This window comes from Corvus brachyrhynchos, unplaced genomic scaffold (genome assembly GCF_000691975.1).
Source record: "Corvus brachyrhynchos isolate BGI_N302 unplaced genomic scaffold, ASM69197v1 scaffold83, whole genome shotgun sequence".
Taxonomy (NCBI): Eukaryota; Metazoa; Chordata; class Aves; order Passeriformes; family Corvidae; genus Corvus; species Corvus brachyrhynchos.
The window spans coordinates 1147541-1172292 of record NW_008238464.1 but is presented as its reverse complement, the minus strand read 5'-3'; the positions used below and the strand labels follow the sequence as shown (position 1 = coordinate 1172292).

At 36.9% G+C, this 24752-nt stretch overlaps 1 protein-coding gene across 1 annotated transcript in view; it reads right to left on the bottom strand.

Annotated features, from left to right (window-relative positions):
* Window positions 1–24752, bottom strand: part of TMEM131 (transmembrane protein 131) — a 75262-nt gene that overhangs the window by 49293 nt on the left and 1217 nt on the right. Inside the window, 2 exon segments of the mRNA XM_017737080.1 lie at window positions 7975–8043; window positions 14531–14571. Of these exon segments, the coding sequence (XP_017592569.1) occupies window positions 7975–8043; window positions 14531–14571 (110 nt within the window).

The window sequence follows — 24752 nt, the reverse complement described above, 5'->3', positions numbered from 1 at the left end:
TTTCACTGACATCACTACAGATGGCCTTGAGTATTTTATCTGCTTGGTAACTATGAAAGGCAGAAGCTTTTATACCAGTCAACACTTTTGCAGCAAATTCCTTGTTTAGACAAAGCGGTCAAGCCTTAAACCAGTATCCAACGCCAATTTCTTTTTTTAAAAGGGAAGAAATAAAACAGTCAGTCAATCTCCTCCACCACTGAAGAAAGCTCTTTCAGCCCGAGGATCAGCTGTTTGTTCCCTAGTTCTCACTACAATTTTTCACTCTCCTTAGTGGAAGACATGCTCCCAGCGCCTTAGTGTAACTCTTTTGCTTGCCACAGTGCAGTTTTCGGACACTTTTCTTCCCCACAGCACATTCAGCAGCTTGTCAAGAAGGGGAAATTATCCTCCTAGTATGTAACAAAGCACTCCAACCACTCTTCATAGGAGGAGTTCAACAGCAAAACCTAGAATCAAACTGAACAGTTCCTTCCAACCACAACAGCAGGAAGAGAGAGATGAGTAGATTTTAATCACTGTATTACATGTGAGCAAATGACATGACTAGTGTATTATCTGTGGTCTCTAAAGAGAAACAGTTATGTACTGAAAACTGAAGATCAGAAGTTCGCTTCAGTGACACCTGTGATGCATCATGTGTGAAACATCACAAAGCCAAGAAAATGATCTTGAATGAACAGGCAATAGTGAAGCACAAGTCAGCTCATGCCAGAAAGGTAGTTTGCAAATAAAATCTTTAGGACCTTCATGCTTTTGCAGTTCTGAAAAGAAGGGACAATCCATCTGTTCGATAGGCTCAAGTCTATAAAAACAAACTGGTAGGGAAACAGCCATGACCATGACCAACAACACAGCTCACTAATTTCATATTGCAGACTAAATTACTACAGTATAATTATAGGTAATAAAGGGAGAAGGCACTAAAAAGGAATTCTGATAGGACTTTGTTTTACTTTACTCCTTTGCTGATCATTCTGATTTTGAAACAATGAGTCTGATATTACATTTGGCTGAGATACAGCGTTCCTTATATTCCTTAAGTGTGATGTTAGCCAAATATACAGAAATAGGACCTCACAAACCTCACCCATTTTTTCTGCCATCAGACATGGTAAAATCCAGGTAGGGCAGAGTGCACCAGACACCTCTAATGAACCTGCATCCCAAGCAATAATCTCATGAGGGATGCTCTCCAAGCTGCAGATTATCAAACCACAATGAACTGCACATGTACGGCTGTAGCTGATGCCAATTTTAGAGTGGAATTTCCCAGAGCAGTCAACAGCTAGCACTTTTCTTTGTGAGAAGATGGTATAGACACAGACCTTCAGGCAAACACGAACTATCAAAGCATGTAAGATTTTGCTCCTGATCCTTTGTCCCTGCATAATGCTAGGTCCACCTACACTGATAAAAAAACCGATACCATAACCTAGATGAGAAGATGCTAATTAACAAGGGTGAGGTGCCTGGTCAAATGGGTAAAGAAATCTCTGTTCATGTTCTTTACTGCTACAACTCAACTCTTTCCAAAGTCTGAGTTAGTACCTGCAGTGTATTGTAAGCATGTCCTTGTAATGGAATTCATTGCTGTTCCAGGGATCAAAGGGTAGATTCTTTTAACAACGGAAATCAGCTCCTGCAAATTTTGGGGAGATGAGTCCTTGCGTTATTGGCCCAAAATTGATTTGCAAAAATAAGTAGCTACTCATTGTGAAGCAAACATAAATTGAGAAAATGCCCTTTTAAAAGCACAATTAATTTTTTTTCTTACTGCATATTGTTTAAACACCTCTGTAAAATGCTCACTTGATTTATGAAAACTGATACAAATCTTCTACTGAAAAGCAAAATATATAAATTCAGCAGATACATTCTTCATCTTCCATCTCTTAATTCTTTCTAATGAGACTGGAGAGAGAAATGAAGTCAACCAAAAGCTTCCCAGTTACATTTTGAAATGCTGGGAATATAGGTAAATATACTCAATATTCAGTTCTGGTAAATTCCTCATGAATTTTGAGAATGCGACATATGTTTTCCCCCATGTATTTCTTTCATTTAGCATCTCTGGCAACTGCAGAAACAATTGCAAAACCAGTTGTCACGCAACATATCAGAAGTGTCACAAGGGTTAAATCAGTATCCTGTCATACAGTATCCTATCAGACAGGGGTGAGTAACAGATGCCTAGAAGGCAGAGTGTAATGCTGAAAGCATACAAAGTCAGGTGCCGAGGACACTCTCCTAGGCTTGGGAATTTCCTGAACCAATGAAGACAGTTTTCCAGCCAGAAGATCAGACTGAGCAAGCTCCAACAGTAAGAACTTGGGTGTTGACTTGTAATGTATCCAACTACTTTTAATTAAAAAAAACAAAACGAGCTGGTCTTACAAGGTTACCTCTAGAAACTGAAAGGGAATGCCTTTTGTGCCCGTACTGAAGAAAATGCTAGTTTCCTTACACAAAGGAAGCCTGCACGATGTACAAAACTGGAGAATTAGCAAGCAGAGCATTCTTCCTGCTTCACACAAAAATGGTTGAGTGACACAGGCAAGTGGCTTCTTCATCTGAAGTTAAGAGTAGCTGAAGCACATACATTTACATTCTCAAATGCGTCTCCAACTCAGAAAAGCAAAAGAAAACAGAAGGGTTTTGGTTTTGCATATGTACTAACCTATAAATCAGTTGTTTTTTAGCTTCCAGATCTCACAGGCTTTTAACAAACAGAGAAAGTTCTTTGACACTAGACTTGACAAAAAGTTGGTGCCAGTGTAACATGCTAAATGGACCAAGTGCCCCATTTTATGTTAGGAATCTAACTTAAGATTCCATACAACAAAACCATGCCTTTTCCAAACAGTTGTCAAAACCACATACACAAGTAGTAGAGTTTATCCAACCATGTCACCGAGTGTGACTGGAATGAATCTAAGACTGTAACGAACTTTTGGCCGCATTGTGCAGTCTAGCATGATATGTGAAAAAACCCGAGGCAGATCTGGACAAAATGTCAATCTACTGTCAACAATTTCTCACGTTCAGCAAACTCCAAGTGAAATGAAGTTTGCTTTTGCAACATTTCTTTAAAATTCCAACAATCTCCAACTCTCACACATTACAAGTGTATCAAATGTACTGTGTAAATAGTTGGATGTATGTTATAGGCAACTTACAGGTCCTTTCAGCAGCTGTAAGTGTATGTAAAATGTAGGAAAAATAGCAATCTGAGTAAATTCTCTAGTTGCTAAAATTCTTCACTATTTTTTTGTATAAGAGATTAGAGTTCTTGAAGAAAACAGACCATTTTGCTAAACTTACCTCATGTTACTTGAAGTAACTCCCATGGTTTTAAGGACATTTATATCTATTGTATATCTAGTAGATGCAAGTATTTAATCTATAGCTCAGGAAAACTTCCAACAGCTATATTGTTAACAATATCATTTCTCCATTTTCTTACTATGCTAGTCCTCCCCTAAGTTTTACAGCAGTCAAGCCTTACAAGGGAGTAAATCAGTTTACACTGCAGTATGGCACATTCATGATACACTTTGGCTTTCTAAATGCCCCCTTTTTATTCGCCTTCTTGTTCGTAGTTCATGTAGTTAGAAGTGTAACTACAGGCAGTGCAGTCTAGATTCAAAGACAGGTATATCAAGACAGGTTTAGCCTGGCTGTATTCTCCAGATTTTTACCCATTCTGACATTATCCTGTCCTTAAAGTAAAGCATGTCCCTTACGTTACTTAGACTAACATAAGGTCTCCACACCTGCAAGAAGGTCTCAATATGCAAACATTGCCAAGCAATTGCTTTCAAGCCAGCTCAAGCTTTCATAGAATATTCTGCCAAATACTAGAGCTCACAAACAAGAAAACATTACAAAAATCCCCTAAACAAAACACTTCAAAGGAAATGCAAAATGAAATTGTTTATCAACACAAAACTGAAAGAAAGAACTTAAGAACATTGTCCTACCCATGAGAAAATTTTGTCTGAGAATGGGACCTTGCTCAAATTGAGTGAAGCAAAAACCTCCATTCACCACAGAAAAATATGTTGATCAAGGATTAAAATATTACTGTAACCAAGACCATAATTTCACACCTGACCAATCATTTCTATAAAACAGGGGTAGGATGTCAACTTCATCTAAAATAATTCCATATTTTAAAAAATTTTTGATAAGCGGTTCTAGCTTATATTGTGGCAGTATCCTAAAATACTTAATACCCAAGTGCTCCATTATCAAAAGTTACCTCTATCAAAAAGTTTAGTTGTGAAGAGCTTAAACTTTACTTTTGATACAGTCAGAGTTGAATTAACAAAGATGAAGGCAACGTATCGAGATCTGTGAAGATCCACATTCTCCCACAAAGCAGGTGTAAGAACTGAATATAAACTGCCCTGCAAAAGTATTCTTCAGCCTTCACCCCAGGTGACCATCTGTAAGACCTCTAATATGCAGACCTGTCTTAAACACAAAGTCATACAGATAATGACTGTTCTGTCAAAATAGCCTCAGATTGAGCAACCAAATCCCAAAGCTATGGAGGGTAACAATGATTACTGTTTGTAGGTTAGAACACCTCAGTTATTCCCATTTAACAACAGGGGAGAGTAATAGTTTAAAAGAGAGAATACAAGGAACAGAATGCTGGTAAACAAAAAAAGTCAACTAATTGTGGAGCTGGCTTTAGGTGGGAGGTTTTTTTCTTGTGTTCTTTAAAGCCCTGAATCTCCAATACCCAACATGTTGCAGAATTTGTTCCAGAAAAAGACTGGTATTGCTTCAGAGACACAAGAAAGAGGTTTACACATTAAATAACCAAATGAGTATTCCACACTTAGTCCAAGCAGCCCCCTGGCACAGTGATACGGGAGAACCTGCCTCAGCTCTATCCCATTCCCAGAGGCTTAATGTATACAGAGAACATTTGGGATCTCTTCAAGTGAGCTAAAGATTTGCATATCCTTTTGCATATCCTGACATACGGCATACATTTCTTTTGATAAATGTGAGATTACCTGGACTACCTTCAAAGTGACAGAATATGGCAGTGTTTGCTTTATACTAAAACAGCATTAAAAAAACCTCCAACTGTTATAAACCAGAAGTAGAACGCGACTGTAATCTCATCTCCAGGTGGAACACAGGAAGTGTGTCCACAGCACATATTTATCAACTTAATACTGGTTTTGATTTTCTGAGATCCTTAGATAAAGCAACTTTTATTAAATATTATTCCAGCTTAAGTTGGCATGTTTTTGAAACATTAAACCCACACACTCTTAGCAGACCAAAAATGTCACAGGAAGAATGGCTTGATGTACAACCGAAAATAAATATTAAAACTTTCTTTAGCCTAGGTATGACACATGTTGATAGCTCAGCATAAACATGAACTTGCAACAAGTTTGCTTTATTAAATACTATATGCTACCTATTAACAAAACACCCTTTGGGTATAGTACTTATTCAGAAACTAAACATGCATTTTATGCCTTTTCTAAAATCCATTAATAACAAAGACAGAAAAGCCAGAATTTGAATGTGAAAACCCTGTCTGCTTTAAAAGGCAAAAAACTCAAAAGCTTAAATCTGCATTATTTGACTTCCAAAGGTGCTTGGCACTTGCAGCTTGTTCCCACCACAAGGCTGAGTTACTCAGCATTTCTCAGAGTTGGTTCACAGATGACAAACTAAACTTTGGGACTCCATATCTAAACCTTTTCTAAAACTGCTTTTGGCAACTTAAATAAGTTTTAATAAATCAGAAGAGGATTTCTGCCTGAGACTACAACCTTAGTGACAACAGATAAATCAATGATATACTGCCACAAAAAAACCCCACCCAAACCAAAGAAGGAACACACGGTGAATCAAGATCTAACACACAGGTTCCTTATTTTAATTGACCAAAGGCAGCAATCCCCCAGTGCAGTTTTGCAGGTATTGTACAGAGCCATTCCCAAGTACAAGATTGTGCTACTTTTAACAGTGTACTAGATCTATACTATTTTTTCAGTGATTTCAGTTTTGACAATAACAGCTTAGATAAAAAGCTGAAATACAATGAAGAATGACTCAAAATATTTATGATACTGTCTTGGATCTACTTGTAGCAAGGGGAAAAAAAATCATCTTTGGAAATCCACAAAACAAAGAAGCACGTATAGCATTCCTCAGAGCATAAGCATGCAAACTTTAGATAACCTTTAAAAGATATCTTAGAGAACATCAAATTTATTCATAGTAGAAAAAGGTACATAAAATACATTCTCAATATCCAAGTCTGGAATTACTATGAACTGAAAACTTTTACAATTTTTAAAAGAAAATAGCTTAAACTCAAACCAATAGGTAAGTTTACAGTAACTCTAACTAAAAGCACACTGCTCTACAAGTTTGAATTTGTACTGCACTCACTGAAATAATTTATTAACTATAACCTAATTTTCTTACAGCAGAGATGCAGTAGAGTAGGGTTTACCACTATGTATTTTGCTATTCAGTTTAGAAACCCAATATTCTCTTACCTAGGACCAGTTACTGACATTAGGAAGAAAAACAACAAAACCACACAATATTAAAAACTAAAGGAAATTCTGAAGCAAAAAGGAAGAGAGGGCAGAGTGACTTATTCTGTCTGTTATCAGAAGTAAAGCCACAATTTTGTTAGGCTGAGTACAAATAAGTTCTGTAAAATGAGGCATTTTCATATAGCTTTGTTATTTAGTGACATTTACATTGGGGTTTTTTGTATAGAGGTTATTTCTGGAAAGCTACTCTGCAAACAATGTACAGTTACATCTTCCCTTCTTTCAGAAAGACACAAGTATATACCATGTCAATATACAGGAGCTTCCTTGCACAACTCTGTAGTCACCACACTGTACAATACTCTTTCCAACAGAAAAGGGTACTATATTTTTATTAATTATCTGTGGCTTCTCTGTAAATGAAACAGCCTTTCATGCAGCAGCAGTACTGGCTGAGGATGGGGGAAGCAATGTTGTGCTGAGGCACACCTGGGCTGTTTTCATTCTTCCAGGCTGAACTGGTAACAAAATGTTTGAAATGGCTTTACTGCAGTTTACGCTAGTCAAAGTATCAATCATACAAAGAGGCTCTACGAACACCAACTCCAGAACCAATTTTGACTGTTGAGCTACCTATACACAATAATCAGGTAATGGTAAGACAAGTTAACACTGATGTAATTCTCAGAGGAACTGATTACAAACAGGTACATCGATGAAATGTTTAATTTCCTTCCTCCTCCCTTTTGTTTAGTGGAAACAGCAACCAGCTGCAAGGTAGAGAGCACGGAGCTAGGTTCCTGGAGGCTATTTGTTCTCCTTGAGGCTGTATTTTCACAACTCAACATTACTGTTCTAATAATTGGAGATCCACCATCAGTTTCTTTGCCACCAAAGCAACAGTAAAACTGATATGCTAGGGTACATGCTCCCTGACGTGGGTTACATTCAAGCAGAAAGGTAATCTCACCTCAGGACATCACGTTCCAGACTTAAAACTGCCCACTCTGCAGAGCAGCTGTACAAGTACCTAAAAAGTACAAGTACCTACATAATCAAAACCACGGCAGTTGACAGGTCGCTACATGCTGCTTAAGACTGAGTACAGCATCTCTCTGTAGGTCAATCACACAATCTATTAATGCAATCTATGTATACAACCTTCTCCATCAGCTTTAAATGCTGTTCCTATTTGTTTTCTGGGGTTTTGCTTGTTGTTTGGTTTTTGTGGTGGGTGGGGGGTTTTTTTGTTTGGTTGGTTTTTATTTTGGGGCTTTGTTTGTTTGTTTGTTTTTGGTGGGGGTTTTTTTGTTGGTTTTTTTTGGTTTTTTTTTGTTTTCTTTGGGTTTTTTTTGTTTGCTTGGTTGGTTTTTTTAAATTTGTATAACTAAGCAGATCAAAAGACTTTTCAACTTTTTCAACTTACTGTTCATGGAAGTCCAGCATTGGTGGCTCAAACCGGAGAGGTCGGCAATTTCCCCGATACAGGGATACACTGCAAGAAAAATTGAAATGCTGTAAAAGATACTACTAAATGACACATTTTTGCTCCCTTCCCACCTCAAATAGTGCTTTCTTAGCACAATATTCATTAATACTAGCAAAGCAACTAATTCAAAAGAAGAAACAACAAAACAAACTTGTCTAGTCAGAATACCGTAATTTTATAACATGTTTACGTGGTGTCTCCAAGAAAGATTATGCAAGAGCAGATATCTTGAAAATGGACATAATTGAAGTGTAAACCTCTCGTTTATATAATGATGGCTGAGTGAAGCAACACACTAAACAGGTTGACATCATCTTTCATTGCAATATCCAAACATTGCTATGAAAGACTTTTTGGATATTGTCCAATGTGTAACAGTAATTTACATACACATCCCTGAGTTTCTCCAGTTACTTCTGTACTAGTACATAAAAAATCTTGGATCCATTCGATGGTACTGAGGCCACGTGAGAAAACAGCCAATACTGTTCAAAACTTGCAATATCCAGGAGACAGTGACTCTGCTCTGGAAACATTCCTTAGCTTTGCCTATACTAACCCCCCACTGGCATCTCTTTAGGAGAATTCTAGTAGATGAAGACCAAAACTTAAATAGCACTCACACAATCTAACAGTGAAGTCAACAAAGTATCTGGAAGCATTCTCTATTATTGCTTATTTTATCAGTATAGTTACACAGAGCACAATAGTTAACCCACAACAAAACTTGTAAGTAAAAAATACAAAGCAGTTTCATTGACTGAAACATTTTTTATTATTCAGAATGATGTGACTGTGACCACAGTTAAGCATCTTTGTAACTGAAACACTTTATTTTGAGCCAAGTAAAAATCCTATTCATACAAAAAACAAAACAGAGAGACAACAACATTAAAAAAATAAACAGGGAAGGCTAAAGAATAGAAGATGATCAATGGCTCCTGAATGGCAAGACCAACAGCCTCTTTTTTTTCTTCAAATGCTTTTTCTTCTGATATTAAAACAGCATTCTTGGTTTAGATCATTGTTTTCTGACTTTGTATCAATCCTAGATGCCCAAAGACAGAGCTGGAGCCACTTGTCCTGGGTAAGGAAAGCTACTCCACATACCCAGTTCTCTACCCAGAACTACACAGTTCTGCCTCAACAAGAAGGAGCAGCTAGGAAATGGGACATGCACATGTGGCTTGTCTTATGAAAGCTGGGGCCTTGAACTAAGATCAATCCAATTCCATCCAGTGCAATTCCAGGAAAACTAATTATTGCCAAAATTCAGATGTCTTTCCATACTCCAGAACCACTTCAACAAGGAAGCTATTTACAGGAGTAAAAGTTTAAGAATAGGTTAGGAAATCTTAATTGTATCCTTCAATCAAAATCAAATCAAAAGCTTTTTAAATAAAATTACAATGTCTCAAAGACTCACTCTAAAACTCCACAACTGAAACTTCACACTTCAAGTATAATACACAGCATGCTAATCAATTTCCAGCTCTCTATGTTTGGATGTCAAAACATCTTCAATGCTACAGAGCCTAGTCACTAAAAAAAACTTTGTCCACATAAAAGTAATAAAACACTATCAGGACAGGAGTGGGCTTAGTACATCCAGTCAGCCTTAATATATACTTAAATATGTGTGTGTACATATGGCATGTGTGTGCAGATCACAGTACAACAGAAGTGAAGATATAAGAAAATGCCAAGAGGAAAAACTGCATTCAGATCTTAAAAAAACCCCTAAAATTCTTGCTACTCTTAAGTGCAGCTGTGACACATTACAGTTGTCAAATAAGAGAGTGCTTAGGTACACCTTCTCAGCTAAAGTCAAACCTCAAACCATAGAACAAATGCTCAACAATATGAAGTTTACAGAGACACTGGACACAGGAGAATACAACTGGAAAACTATACGAGCAGTTATGTTTCGTAAGGATAAAACGAGTGAATCGTATGTCTCCAGAGTTTAGAGTCTAATTTTAAAAACCATTTAGAGTGCATTTCTAAATTAAAAAGGTCAAAAAGCTCTTGTACTTCCATTGTCAAGGTAACGCTAAACAGAAACCACTCAAAGTGATCTTAAAAATAATTCTGTCAATTTCTTCCAAAATTAAAACCCTGAACAGCCAGACAGCACCTCTTTTGTATTGGTAATTATTGGTAGAATGACATATCAACTCTTTTTATAGAAAAATGTTAAAAATATTTACAATCTTTACAAAATTATATTAAAAATATCTTTATTTCAAATGCATTGAAAATACTGTCAAGAGTAACTTGGCCTAACTTGAACAATCAGGACATACTCAATTCTCCACATATGTGTAAAATTTAGGCAACATTTTCTCATGCCACAGAGCTGTATTATCCTGGAAAGTCAGCTGGACAACAAAAAACTTAAAATGGTTAAACTTTGGCAAAGGCAGCGACATCATAATGAATGCCAACTATGATAACAAAAGTAACAACTATAATAAGATTCAAACAGGAACAAGCAATATTGGGATTCACAAACTTTGCCTACTAAAGCGCCCAACAGGAGTCAACTTGCAGCAGACTAGGAAATGATTATAATGTCTGCTCTGCTGGGCATTTGCTCACTGAATGCTGGATACACCCATGGGTAGGGCAACTTTACAGCATAACAACATGAAGTTAATTACTATTGTATGCATGTAGAAATATGGCTCCCAGTTTTTTAACTTTTAAATACAAGAAGAACAACACAAAAAAGTTGCATCTGGAAGAAAGGACTGCTAATACCTGCCAACAAGCATCAGCAGACTAAGAACTGGCCAGGTGGCACCTGAACCCATGATTTAAATATTCTCAATACCTTTTTCCTTCTGCAAGAATTTTGATTTTAAAAATGAGACTTGAGAGTGAACTACACTCAGTCCCTCAGCAGGATCATTATCCTCCCTGTTCCATCCATGCTATATTTGAGTGGGCATTTACCTCAACTACTGACTAAGGTTCTGCTGCTACCCAGAAGCAACCTACTACCAGATGCAATTTACTGATGTGCAACTTCATGTCTCAATAATGTTAGTCACAAATGCTGTCATAAACACGGTCAAAATAGCAATGCCTGCAAACACTGTAGCTGATATGGGTATCCATCTGTGCTGAGCCACAATATTCTTCTGTCTTAAGGACATTCTTCAGTACTTCCATAATGCTTTGCTGTTTATCAGAGTACTAGGCACCCAATTTTAGATAATCAATGCACATCTTTGCACTTGGAGATGAAGAAAATGCTTGTCACATACAGTATTTAAAGATTTCTGAAAAGTTGGGCAGCAACTGTGTCTCTGTATCCTCACCTTACCTTTCTAGCTGTTCTGGGATTTCTGGAGGAGTTATATGCTCTGTGGAATCTTATCTGTAACATCTTTAATTACTATGGTAGAAAATTCAAATCTAAGCATACTCCACATTTATTTTTCCCACATTAGTTTAGCTGTTGTTTAAAGGGTTTTATTTCCTCTCTTGTGCCATAAATTGTAAAGAAATAAAGACAGCAGCATTAAGCTGTGAAACAGCAAGTGATCTCATGATTTTTTTTAGCAACATGAACTCTTAGAAAGCTGCTACTTTATTTCCATTACCACAAAATCAAATTAAAGCATATCTAAAAATAACTATGTGAACCTTTAAAATGACAAATTGGAAAATACTTCACAGTGGGTACTTTTTGTGCCAGAATCCTCGAAAAGAGACACTGCAGACTTTTTACCAAAAATGTTCTGTAAGTAACCTGCGTGCATCCACAACTTTTCAATATTTAAAAATAAGGCTGAGCTGCATGTATCAGAAAAGACATTTTAATTTTAAAAACTAAAATTTTTTTAGAAATATGGGTATTAATCACAGGTTCAGTGAGAAAGTGAACTCCCACCGAACAATGGAACCACTCCAGTATCTGGCCGTACCTGTTGCTATAAAGGCCGATGAATAAAAATACGAGCAACAATTTTTTTTAACAGGGCTACCCAGATAGTAGCTGGCTCAGATATGTCAACATTAACCCTGTATCAGAAAAACACACTCATACTAGACAAAGTTCAAAGCTAACAATTCCCAAAGGGGAGTGTCTGGGGAAAGAACAGGGAGAAGCTTGAATAGATGCACTGTAACCTGACCATGGGCATGAACAAAACAAATTAAATTGCTAGTTCATTTCCCTCCTTCCAATTAGTGCTAAAAAGTAGATCAGAGAACTGAATAAACTGTCTAAATAGGGAAAAAATATCGGCAAGCTATACCAAGAAGTTATTATAATCTCTAATACGGACAAGCAAAGACAAGTCATCTAGAGAAATTAAATATTGCTTTTAGCAATGCCATTGAAAAAAATCACAGAAAAAAAGGAAAGAGTCATGCAAAACTAATAACAGCAGTGAGAGAGAAAAACAGAAAGCAAATTTGGTATTTACTATGTAACATGGTATCAGAGAGCTTGTGATGCAGACCTTCATCACATTGTGTCCGAACTTCAAATAGGCCAGCGTTCCTAAGTGGAATGGACTATTTGTTTTCAGATGTCTAAACCAGTGTTTTAATAGAACACACTCCAGAACACTTAAGTTTCCAATACAGAAAACAATCTTCTTAGCTGAGAAATTAAAACAAAAAATCCTGTAGGCAATCCAGTCAATGGCCTCAATCTCAAGAACCACCAAATTCAATTGTTTTCTGGGAAACAAAAATATTGCACCTAATGCGTGGATGCCAATATAGGCACTTCCTTCTGCCATTGAGACTTGATGATTTAAACAAGATACTATTCCATTTTAAAAATATCAATAAAGTATGGCTCTATCCAAGACATAGAAATACACTAATCATTGTTATCTTTAGTTCAATTGTCATTCCTAAAAATTAATGTTCTCATACTTGCAATCTGACTGACATACTGCAGCACATAGTGAGTTTGCATTCCTGACCACAGCTGGAGATTTCATAGGTTTTTCAAAACTTGCAAAAAGAAGGATCTTAAGCCTGCAATTAAGCAACTATACACACAGTAAAACAGGAACTCATCAGAAATGGAAAATTCTTTTACTAGATTTCCTGAAAAGGAACAGAAAACAGGTTGTGGAAAAAACATAGCTGTATTTACTGAAAATGCACTTTGAGTTTGTTGAATGCTACTGTACAAGAAATAAGCTTCATTGTTACTGTTCAATGCACTCATTAAATAAACAAGAGTATCTGATGATTCTCTAGAGAAAAATCAGGGACCAGGGTAAAAAGAGGCCACTTATTTTCCTTCTCAGATATTATACATGGCAAGCTCTTCAGTAACAGATTATGTCTTCAGGACAGGAGAGGACAAGACAGAGTCATGGGTTTTATAGTCTAGAGAAAAGGAGGCTCAGAGGTGACCTCACAGCTCTCTACAATCACCTGAAAGGAGAATGCAGCCATGTAAGGGGTGAGACTCTTCTCCCAGACAACCAGAGACAGAACAAGAGTAAATGGCCTCAAGCTGTGCCAGGGGAGATTCAGGTTGGATATTTGGAAAAAAAATCATCATGTGGTTAAGCATTGGAACAGCCTCCCTAGGGAAGAGGTGACATCATGATCACAAAACAAGTAGATGTAGAACTTTATGATATAGTTTAGCAGGCATGGTGGCACTTGGCTGAAGGCTGGACTTGGTGATCTTGGAGGTCTTTTCCAATCTTAATGATTCTATGATGGGAAAAAGGAATGTGGGGAAGAATCTATCAAAAATAACATCAAACTTTTCTTCAAAAGGACACCAACAACTTTTGAAGCAGGCAAACAAACCCACTTTCTCCTCAATAAAAGAAACTACAGTAAAATGATTTTTAAAGAAATCTACAAGCAGAGCTCTGAGTTTAATTACACAGAATTGCTCTGTGATATACATTACAAAAGGAATTAAAGAATTCTTCAGTTTTTTATTCCACATGTGAAGCTTCTTCCTCATGAAGGGCCACGAAGATGATCAGAGGGACAAAGCACCTCTCCTACAAAGACAGGCTGGGAGAGTTGGGGCTGCTCAGCCTGAAGGAGAAGGCTCTGAGGTGACACTAGACCACCTTCCAGTACCTAGTATGGTTTACAAGAGAGGTGAAGAGGGACTTTTCACAAGGTCATTTAGTGATAGGACGAGGAAGAAAGGGCTTTAAACTGAAAGAGGGAAGGTTTAGATGAGATATTAGGAAGGAATTCCTTATTGATAGGATAGTGAGGGACAGGAACCTTGCCCATGGCAGAAGGATGGAACTAGCTTATCTTTAAGGTCCCTTCCAACCCAAACCATTCTATGATTTAGCTGTTCAGTATTAAAAACTACCTCACATTTTAGTTTCATTTCCTCTGTATGAGAAAAATAATTGAAAAAAAAATCACATGGTTTGTATTTGATCTTTTTTACACTAAACCTTTATTACTCTTATGAAAAGTATCACAAACCTCACAATTAAAGTCTGTATTAAACTTTAAGAAAGATGCTTACCTTTTCTGTTGATATGAACTGAGGCCTAAAGTTGTCTCAGTCTGTAAAAGAAAAAAAAAATTAAATTTAAGACACCAACAGCATTTTACCCCCAGCAGGCAAAAAACCCCAACCTAACAACCTGGCAACTGCAACAAGTTAGTAAATCAGAGCTTGAAAGACAAAAGAAGTTCTGAACTGGAGCAGAAAATGTAAATTGTTTTTTTTCCAACTAAAGAAATTAAGTTTGGCCCTGGACAAGAACTGCGGTCAGTTCCAGTGGTAGGAATGCCCACAAACTATAAAACAAGCAGCAACTTAACAACCTAAAAACTGAGAGAAGGAAAATAGTCCAGGAAATAAAAACACTATATGAAACAAAAGAAAAACCTAGCATAGATGTAAGAAACAAACTACAAAGAAAAGCATATAGAACAAGAAACAGTTCAGTAATTATGTCATTGATGTAATTTAACACCTAGAAAACAAAGAAGGCTATAATCTCCATCTGACTAGGAAACATCATCTCCTTCTCTGCTAATGATCTTCTAGCCTCTATAATTCATACACTTCCTTCAACTCTGCTGGACATTACAGTTAATTACCTGAAAACAAGGAGGTTAGGTTGTCTAGGGATTTCCAATTAGTTTACTCTTGCCTAAGAAATACCAACTGGTTTAGAAGCCTGCATATGGAATGCCCTTCTGATACAGCTCATGTTAAAACATAGCAGACTTGGAAAACTGTCTTCCCACAGGGTTTGGTGATCAAACTGGGGATTTTAGTTGTCCTGTTAAAGACATGTCATGGCCAAGCTAAATATTTATCTCCTGAGCGTGGGAGGAAAGCTCACAGGTCTGATAAAGTCTATAGTGCACCTTGGCTCATCAGACCCAGTTCACCTCTAGCACAAGGATAGCACTTGTTTGCAATGGGAATGCAAACTTGTATCTCATTTCAGAACAAAAAATCAAGTCCCTTTGCTGGACACTTCACTGATTTCTAGTTCAGCTACAAATTACACTTTATTTCTTTGGTTTTTTCTAAGCCAAAATTATTTTTTTAAATAGTTTCTTAAAAATGATCTTTGCTTAAAATATAGATTTTATTATTAGAGGAACTTTAATTTTGCTATTTGGAGACACTTTTTGAAAATTTTATAATTACTCCTATTAAATCACTGAGTCGACAAACATTAATGTTTGATTCATGTCAAGGATCAATTCTGGATTGTAAATCTAAGAGGTGTTCCAGATTCAGAATGAAGTTATTTGGTTTACTCACCCTCCAATTTGCAACAAACTAAAGAAAACTGGAAGGGTATTATTTACCATTGTAAAACAACGCTAATCTATTTGTAACTTGAAAGGCAACACAGAGCATTCATCAGATTTTTTTGGTTTAAAACCTCTGATATAGATAGCTAGACTGCCTTGCTAAAGGGTTATTACAGAAAGGGGCTCACATGAAATTACACTTCACAGTACAAAATTATCAGTGCAGTTTTTCCTCAGTGAAGAAAAGACTAAAAAACAAGCTGTTTTATGTTATTGTAATTTCAATGTCAGCAAGCTTTCCTTTAAACTTACTTATGACATTTGTACTGTAATTAGGAGAACAGTCAATTTCTTATTCTTCATTAAAACACCATTATTTTAATGAACAGAAAAAAAAAGCTTACACATCTTTCCAAGTCTTCCCAGCAAAGGTATACTACTCATATACTCATAAGCTTTTAGTTCAGCTTCTTAACTTCCAATGTCACACTCCATTTTCTATTTCCAGTAAGATACAGGTAAATACTTACTACTCTGAAACAATTTACAACACGTTGTAAGAGAAAGTCAATTAAAATGAAGAAGGAAGAAATTTAAAATAGTTTTAGTTAAGTGATGAACGCTTAAGGTACAAAATGTTTTCTATCTAAAACTTTCTAGGAAGTACTGCCTAACAAGTTAATTAGCTCTGAAATCTAAAGAAATAAACAGAAAAAGACAGATCTCTTCCTTCCATACCTTGTATTTTCCTCAGACTGGAATGACAAAGGCAGATCTTCCAGTTTTAAACTGCCACACATTATTTTCTCAATTCAACCATGAGAAAACTTATGGGTTGAGGCAAGGACAGTGGGTATATGACTTCTGTGACAGCATGTGTCTGGGAAGGTTTAGATTGGGTATTAGGAAAAGGTTCTTCACCCAGACGGTGGTTTGGCACTGAAATAGGCATTTAAGAAGTGTTTGGACAACACTCTCAAGCACATGGTGTGAATCTTGGGGCTGTCCTGTGCGGGGCTAGTAGTTTGACTCGTTGATCCTTGTGGGTCCCTTACAGCTCAAAATATTCTGTGATTATAATTCTGTGATTTCTTTATTTTGCTTTATCTTAGTGTCTTTATCTTATCCCATGAGTTTTCTCTCTTTTACTCTTCAGATTTCCTTCCCCTATCCCATCCCCTGAGGGAAGCAGAGCAAGCAGCTGTTCGGGGCTAAGCTTCCAGCTGGGGTTAAATGACAACAACCAAACTTACTCTGTGAAATTAACAGATATATAAAGCCATATATAAAACCCTGTAATCCTTACCAATGTCCTTGAAAGCACATTAATCACTAGAATTAAATAAAATCTTTCTTTCACCAACAAAGGGTTTTTTTCTTTCAAAACATAACTAAAGCACATAATTAAGTTACCAGCAGTTACCTGACAGTCAGATGATGGAGCTAACAGGTTCAGATCCTATGACAGGGCAACTAAAATAGCCATTACCAGCACTGTCCCATCCTTGACAACTAGCTTTGGCTCTAACAAGACAGCATGTTCTATTAAGTTGTTAGTTATATGTACTCTTAAGTATCATAATTGGCTGTCAATACCTTAATATAAGACTCAGCCTAAGACCCCACCCAGGCCAACTTTTAGACAGAGGGCAGTGGAGATCAAATTTAACTCCAGAAAAATGCAGAAATAAACGGAAATACACATAACTGACAAAAGTGCAACTACTACATTGCCATGGTTGTAGTTAACTGTTGGGAGTTGAATTATCTGACTGCACACCCAAGGTTTTCCCCAATGTTCTGAAATTACACATTTGCTATGAAAATATTAAGACAAATATCTGTAGATCAGGTATAAAATTACAAATCATTCTGATAAGACTGGTATTTCTGAGATATATTCAAGAGCAAAAACGCATCAAAGATTCATGTTTAAAAGGAAAAGCCTGTTTTTTGCTTACAGATGTCCATTAAACACAAGCAGCATTATAAATTCATTTAAATGACATTTTCTGTTTTTTGAGCAGGAGCTGTTTGCTTTTTGGTTTGTTTGATTGTTTTTGTGGGTATTTTGTTGTGTGGATTTTGCTGGGGTTTTTTGTTTTTTGGATCAGGGTCAATCAAGAGCAAAGAAGTAGCATACCAGCTTCAGCAACCATAGCATCATGGAACTAAACCAAAAATAAATCTCATGTGGCAGCTTCTATAATTACCACTCATTTTTATTACATGTCAATCTTTCAAGTCATGCAGTAAACAAAAACATACAACTGTGTTCAGTTACAAATCCTAAATATGTTTTTGTTTGTTTGGGGTTTTTTTGGTTGGCTTTTTTGTTTTTAAGTTGATCTTCAAGTATAATTCTGGACCTATTGTACTGCAGTCTGGCCTGCTATTTTTCCTGCGTGACTGCACAAAACTGCCAGGAAGTAAAGCAAAACCACTATTTAATGTGTATGTTTTGTTTAATACTGTTGGTTTATCAGGTAAAGAGAAATAAAATTATGCTCTTTAAAAAATACAGCTTTGTCTTTTCTTCCATAAAGGATACATTGTAAAAGAGCAGAATTAGCAAGATATGATTTATATGAAACATTTATTAGATCTTATCTGTGTTGGAGAAGCATTACAAATAACAAAATATTGTAATGATCAGGAAGCACAATGCATGTGCACACTACTAATATTTCAAGATATATAATAAGATAAGTTACAGGAAAAAAAACCTCCTCAATTGGATTAATTTCCCAATCCAAATCCCTAACAACAAAACCTAAGGTCAGCACAAAAGAAACAGTAGAAATATACAACGGAGTGGGAAAAAAGAGAGGGAAAAATCACCCCTTTTACCATTACTGGGCAGTATCTATGATCCTTCTGCCCAAAAGGCTGTGTTCAAGCCTTGAAGATAGATGATACTTTTTAAATATTTTTTTTTTTTAATTTAAAGACAGCATATAACATTTAGGCTGTTGCTACTAACAGTATCATGCCTTAATTTAATCTCTTATATAACCCTAAAAGGATTAAACTATAAACCAAGAGGATTTCAGTATAAAGATCTTGAGAAAACTTGCACACAGTGAGCTAGAAAATTTGAAGGCAGGCAGTCAGCCAACACCATGGTTTCAAGACTTAAGAATCGTTTCCCTCCACAGGCTTATATTCTCAAGACAGATTTCACAGAGAATCTGTACCTCAAAGTACACCTTAAAGACTTAGTATAATTGTGGAAGACACCAGACAATAATCTTGCATAGATGGAGAATCAAAATCCATACTTTACAGCCTGAAGCTGTCTCTAAAGAAATACCCATGGTTGCTAACTTCAGCCAGAACATAAAAACAAAAAATCCCACCAAACAAACAAACAATCACAACCACCAAGTTAATTTTAATGTCTCACCAATTTGTTATAATAGCTATTCTCCACTTCTTGGTAAGAGGTCATATTACCTAGCACTACATTCAGTCATCTAAACATAGGCATCTGCTGCCACTTGAGATAAATGTCCCAGGGCAGCCTGCCTGGTCTCAGAGTGACATCCAGAAGGACATGGTTTCTCCTACACCCTGTGCCATATCTGCCAGGTCCATGTAGATGCCCAGGATAGCCCAGGACATCTCAAATAGCACTGGTTACCTATGTTTAAGCAACTAAACTAGAGCTCAGAAGTCTTCAACAATGATGGTGGGGGCAAAGCAAGGAGGCAGACCCTCTTAGTCAAGATCTGGGGTTTCCAGACAAGTATATTTCTTTAATGTTAACAAAATTCTCAACAACCAAAGTTTTCTGCATTCCTACAAAAGAGAGTATCCACACCAATTTAAAAGACTGTTGCAGTTTGAAAGACTCAGAACATTTTACATCTTGCTATTTCATAGTAAGGCTGGTCCCTTTTTGTAAAAAAAGGTATGTGCTGCTTGCAACTAAATGTTGCTACAAAAAGTGATACATAGATGGCAGCTTAAATCTTCATTGTTGCACTCATGAGCTCTATGATAATAATTAGCATAATTAAAAGAAACATAATTAATGAGGAATATCTTGCTTCAGGTAATGAAAAAATGAATGCTGTAATCTGAAAGGTAGCTGGAAGTGGACTGAAGTCATTCTTGCCATGGTCTTTCATGACTCAGACTCACATAAGGAAACAAAAACATCAGTTGACTGTAGCTGATGCAACACATGCGACCGACACTGGCTTTGCAACAGTCACTCCTGGGCACCAATTATTTTTATCTAAAGCCTGGGGATGGCAATTCTTCCAGTACAAGAAGCAGAAGAACTTCAGCTGCTCACAAGCAATGGCAATGAACTAAGATGGCTCTTACTCCTTTATAAAAATCACACATACGGGAAAGAAAGCTCCAGAGGCCATCAAGTCAGCTGTTGCTCAGTGGAGATCTCATTAGTGCAGGTTGCTCACAGCTCTGGGCCATCATGTTTTGGGTATCTCAGAAGATAGAAATTCTACAACTTCTTTTAGTAACCTGGTCCAGTGTTTGAACCTCCTCAATTTAACAGCCTTTTTTTGTCTTGACATGGGTTTTTGGACCTGTGTCCAAAGCTTCTCATCCTTCCAGTGCACACAGTGAAAAATCTGGTTCCTCTTCTCCACACTGCCCACAGCAATCAGTATTCCTCTGGTCTTTTCTAATGGCTGAAAAAATACATCCTAACATGAGACACCTTCCAGCCCCTGATCATCCTGTATTCCTCTGCTGTGCCTGCTCCAGTATGTCAGTGCCTTCCTTACACTGCGTAGCCCAAACTGGACACAATACTCGAGCTGCAGCCCCACGGGTGGGGGGAAAAATCACACCCCCTATCTTCTGGGTTCACATTTGTTCACAATTCAGTAGGCTGGCAGTTGTCTTTGCTACAACAGCACACGGAGAACTTAGGTTCAACCTGTTGTCTACCAGAATCCCCCCATGTCTTTTCCTCAGTGCTGCTGTCACAGCCCTGCCTATCCTGTGACACAGGGTTGTTCCCTCTCAGGTGCAGGCCTTGCATTTGTCTGAGCTGAATGTCACGAGGTTCCTGTCAGCCTGCCGAAGGCCCTCTGAATAGCAGCCTTGCCTTCCAGTGTAATAACTACTTTGGCCAATTTGGTATCATCTCCAAACTCACTGAGAGTACACTCCATACCACCAACCAGGCTGCTAAAGACAACATTTAGCAGTGCTGTCCTCAGTTCCAAGCTCTATCACAGGTAACTGACTGCCAGCTGAACTCTGTCCTGTAGAATACACCCATCGAGGTCAATGGTCCAGCCACTTCACTGCTACCTACAAGGCCTGTATTCTTAGTGCTTTGGCTACACAGATATCAACGGGCATCACATCAAACCCCTTTAAAAAGTCAACATACAATATGAAAATTCGAGTTAATTAAAAAATACACTGAGACGTTGCTCCCTGAGAACACTATTGCTGATATACCACAACTGAATGCTTCTTGCTTCTGTTAAGAGAATTCTTTGCTGTGCCACTGAGAATGAAGAATAGGTCATGCAGAAAATACTAAACTTCCTCCAGTAAGACATCAGCATTGCTGAGTCCCACAAAGGTAATTTGGTTCCACATCTTCTGTGTTACAAAGCCACTGCAAGTCATATTAAGGTCCTGTCTCTTTGTCATGTAGGACAACTGTTCTCACTACCAGTCTTTGTAATAAGCAGTTTACAGCAGTTTATGAACAAAGACATCAAATATGTATTAAGTATATATAAGCACACAAGTTTTCTTTTTTTCCCTATTTCAGCTATTCTGCAAACCAGTAATTATCAGTAAAATAATTTCTAGGAGTTTACCTGTAAAAAATGGTTTCATACACTTATGATTATTGCAGCAGATTCATGTTAAGATAAGTTGACTGGAAAGTCTTACCACTTTCCTTTTTTATTTTAGCAATACGCTACTTTAAAAATACTACTACATACGCAGAAGTACTTTCCAAACACTCAGTCTGAATAAAAAAAGCAAAACAAAACAAAAACAATCACTCTAGAAAATAGTGGTCCCAACTATACTGTGCAGAAGAATATTAGATACCCAAGGCAAAAGCTCTAACAACAAATAGAATTACCCGGGAAACAGTCCTTTATTAGCTTAAAAAAAAGAAAACTTTGCTCTGAAAAATAAATTTTCCTTTACTGTTCACTTTTCAAAGTCCTCAAAAAGTGAGACAGTATGCCAGCTTAGCATGAAAGAACAGTTTATTAAAAGTAACAGTTGTAGTTTACTTCAGCCCTCCTAATAGTTGCAGATGACATCATTGTCAGAGACATGAAGCATCTGTCAGGTCTGGACAAGGGTTGAAATAATCAGGACACATGGAGGAGATGGAGATGGCCTGACACTGACATAGCAAAGTTCAGATGAAGGAGAGCTTCAATGTAAAACTGGGAAGGGAGTAACTGATAGCACACTAAAGAAAACAATGTGCCTGGAAAGCATAGTGAAATACGAACTATATGAGCAAACAAAATGCTGCCAAAAATTTACAACTCATTTTGGCATTACTAAAACAAGCATTACTAGACAGGGAAGGAACTACTCTGTCCTCTTTCTGAGCACAATGTCCCAAATAAATGCTATACTTTAAGTACTGATAAATAAAAATCCAGTAAAGTTAAAGAGTGCTCTAAAAAACCTGCACGAAGAAGTTGTAGGTAGATTATAGCACAAAATTCTCTTGATGAAGAGGCAAAGCAACCTAACAAAAAACCCAAGTGAACATACGTTTGAGAAAAAAGCAGCAGCAAAATCAGCTTAGGTATGAAACAACTATGTACTTCTCTAGAGGTTTTAAGAACAGAACAGTCAAGCACCGGCCAGGCATAGCCCATCTACACACAACAGCACCTGATAAATGTATACATGATCTCCCAAGGTCCATTACAATCAACCAAGTCTATGACTCTGAGGTGCCAAACAACTATATAGACATCTGCAAACCACCTGCTATTGAAGAAAACAACCAAACTGTACACTGCATTTACATTAATACTATTCTTACCCTATGTTCAGGATCTAAATGAATTATTTGAAGAGTTCAAAAAGTTGAGTTTTTAAAGGAACCAATTCACGTGAACAGACAGAATTAAGAAATTCCCTCATTATTTAAATTTAACCCACAGACAGAACTAGCATAAATTTATTTAGATATAAACCTTTAATCTGAACACATATGCTAAAGAACAGAATTCTCACTTTCGCTCTGGCAAGACAGAAGGTTGAACTACATGCTACAGCACTTTCTAAACCACAAACTCTAAGTCCACACCCAGAGAGTAGAGTCTCTACTTTTGCTAGTTATTCAGTAGCATGAGCTCACGAAATTTCCACTGTCAGTTTATTTTTACCCATGAAATGTTTTTCTGCTTAAACATTTAAAGATTTATTCTCTTTCAATAAATAGCTGATTTCAGTCAGACTGGTCAAACCAGACTTCTCAACACATTTCATTTATTTTTTACAGCAAAATTCCTGAAATGTGATTGAAACACCTAAGTATTTTACCAACAGTATATACTCCAAATAAGTAAAGAAAACCAGCATCAAGAGGGTTGACACTAACTGGATGGAAGTGGCAGGAATCCCTAAAAATAAAATTATTCAAGGCTTGGCATTTGATTAGCCTTAGTTGGAAAGCAACTCTTTCAAACAAGAAAAAGCTTGCTTCCACTCTAAAGACATCAAATTCTTTAGGGAAGTGGAGATAAACCAAGACTGGAGATAGCTTTGATACCTCACTGATTATTAATCACTTTATGTACTGTATTGGTTATTTTTTATATTAAAAAAAAAAAATCACCTGAAGGTGACATAACATTAGACAATACTGATTTACTACTGCATCATGGTATTTGTAATGAACAACAGACATTTGTGGAAGCTTACGGAAAGCCCGAAAGAGAAACAGTCAGTGACATCAAGGTAGGTTTAAAACTTTAGTAACTCCTGTTCACAAGACATAAGCCTGGTTTTACAGCAGTGTAATGGCTTTTTTAAATTGCAGTAAGTAGTCACAAGAGGTCACCATATTAAAATCTACATGAAAAAAACCCAAATTATCTATTAGCTAGAAAACAGTATACGCTATCATTCTGATTAAAAGGAAGTGGTTTCACTTTATATACGTATGTTTGGCTTAAGAGCCACAACCATAATATAAAACATACAAACCACTTATCAGAAATTTTGTCTCTCTTGTTTTGCTTTAAATCAAACATTCAGCAACATATTAAGGGAAGTGGTAGCCCAATGAGATCTAAAGCACTGCAAATTTTATGGTGCAACATGCAGAATTGCTTGACTTTGTCCCACCATAAGAAGTTCTCTTGTCTCTGCTACACCTTGCAATAGTGTAATTAACAATCCTTTTACTTTCCCATCTTTATATGACTTATTGAGTGGCTCACAGCAGTACCATTACTTTTTGGTCTAAGAACTGGTTGTTAATGGAGTGCTCAAATGAGTAAGATAATTACAGATTTGTAAGATTAATTTGAATTAGTTTAAAAAAAAAGGATCCTGGAGAAAAAGGAACACTTAAAATATAGATGAGCAAATGTCACTACATATTCTTTACCTTAAACACTGGGCCAATGACGTGTCTGTCGTTTTTACTATACCACTTGTGTCAAACCAGGTGTATTGTAATAGAGTATGTAAAAGAAAAGAAACTAAGCCTTGTGGGTTTTTTCCTTGTATTTCTAGTGATATGTGGTATCTTCATGCAAGTTAAAGAAATATTCAGAGTCAAAAGCTTCAATAACTGAGACTGTAATCACTATATGGAAAACTTCCACCACTATACCCATCCAAACATAAGCCTATACACAGATATCTATTATGAGAATGTGTTTAGCACATGACAGCTAAACAACTGGCTAATGAGGAACCTGAGGCTTTTTTGTTTGCTTCTTTGGTAGGGTTTTTGGGGGGCTGGGGGG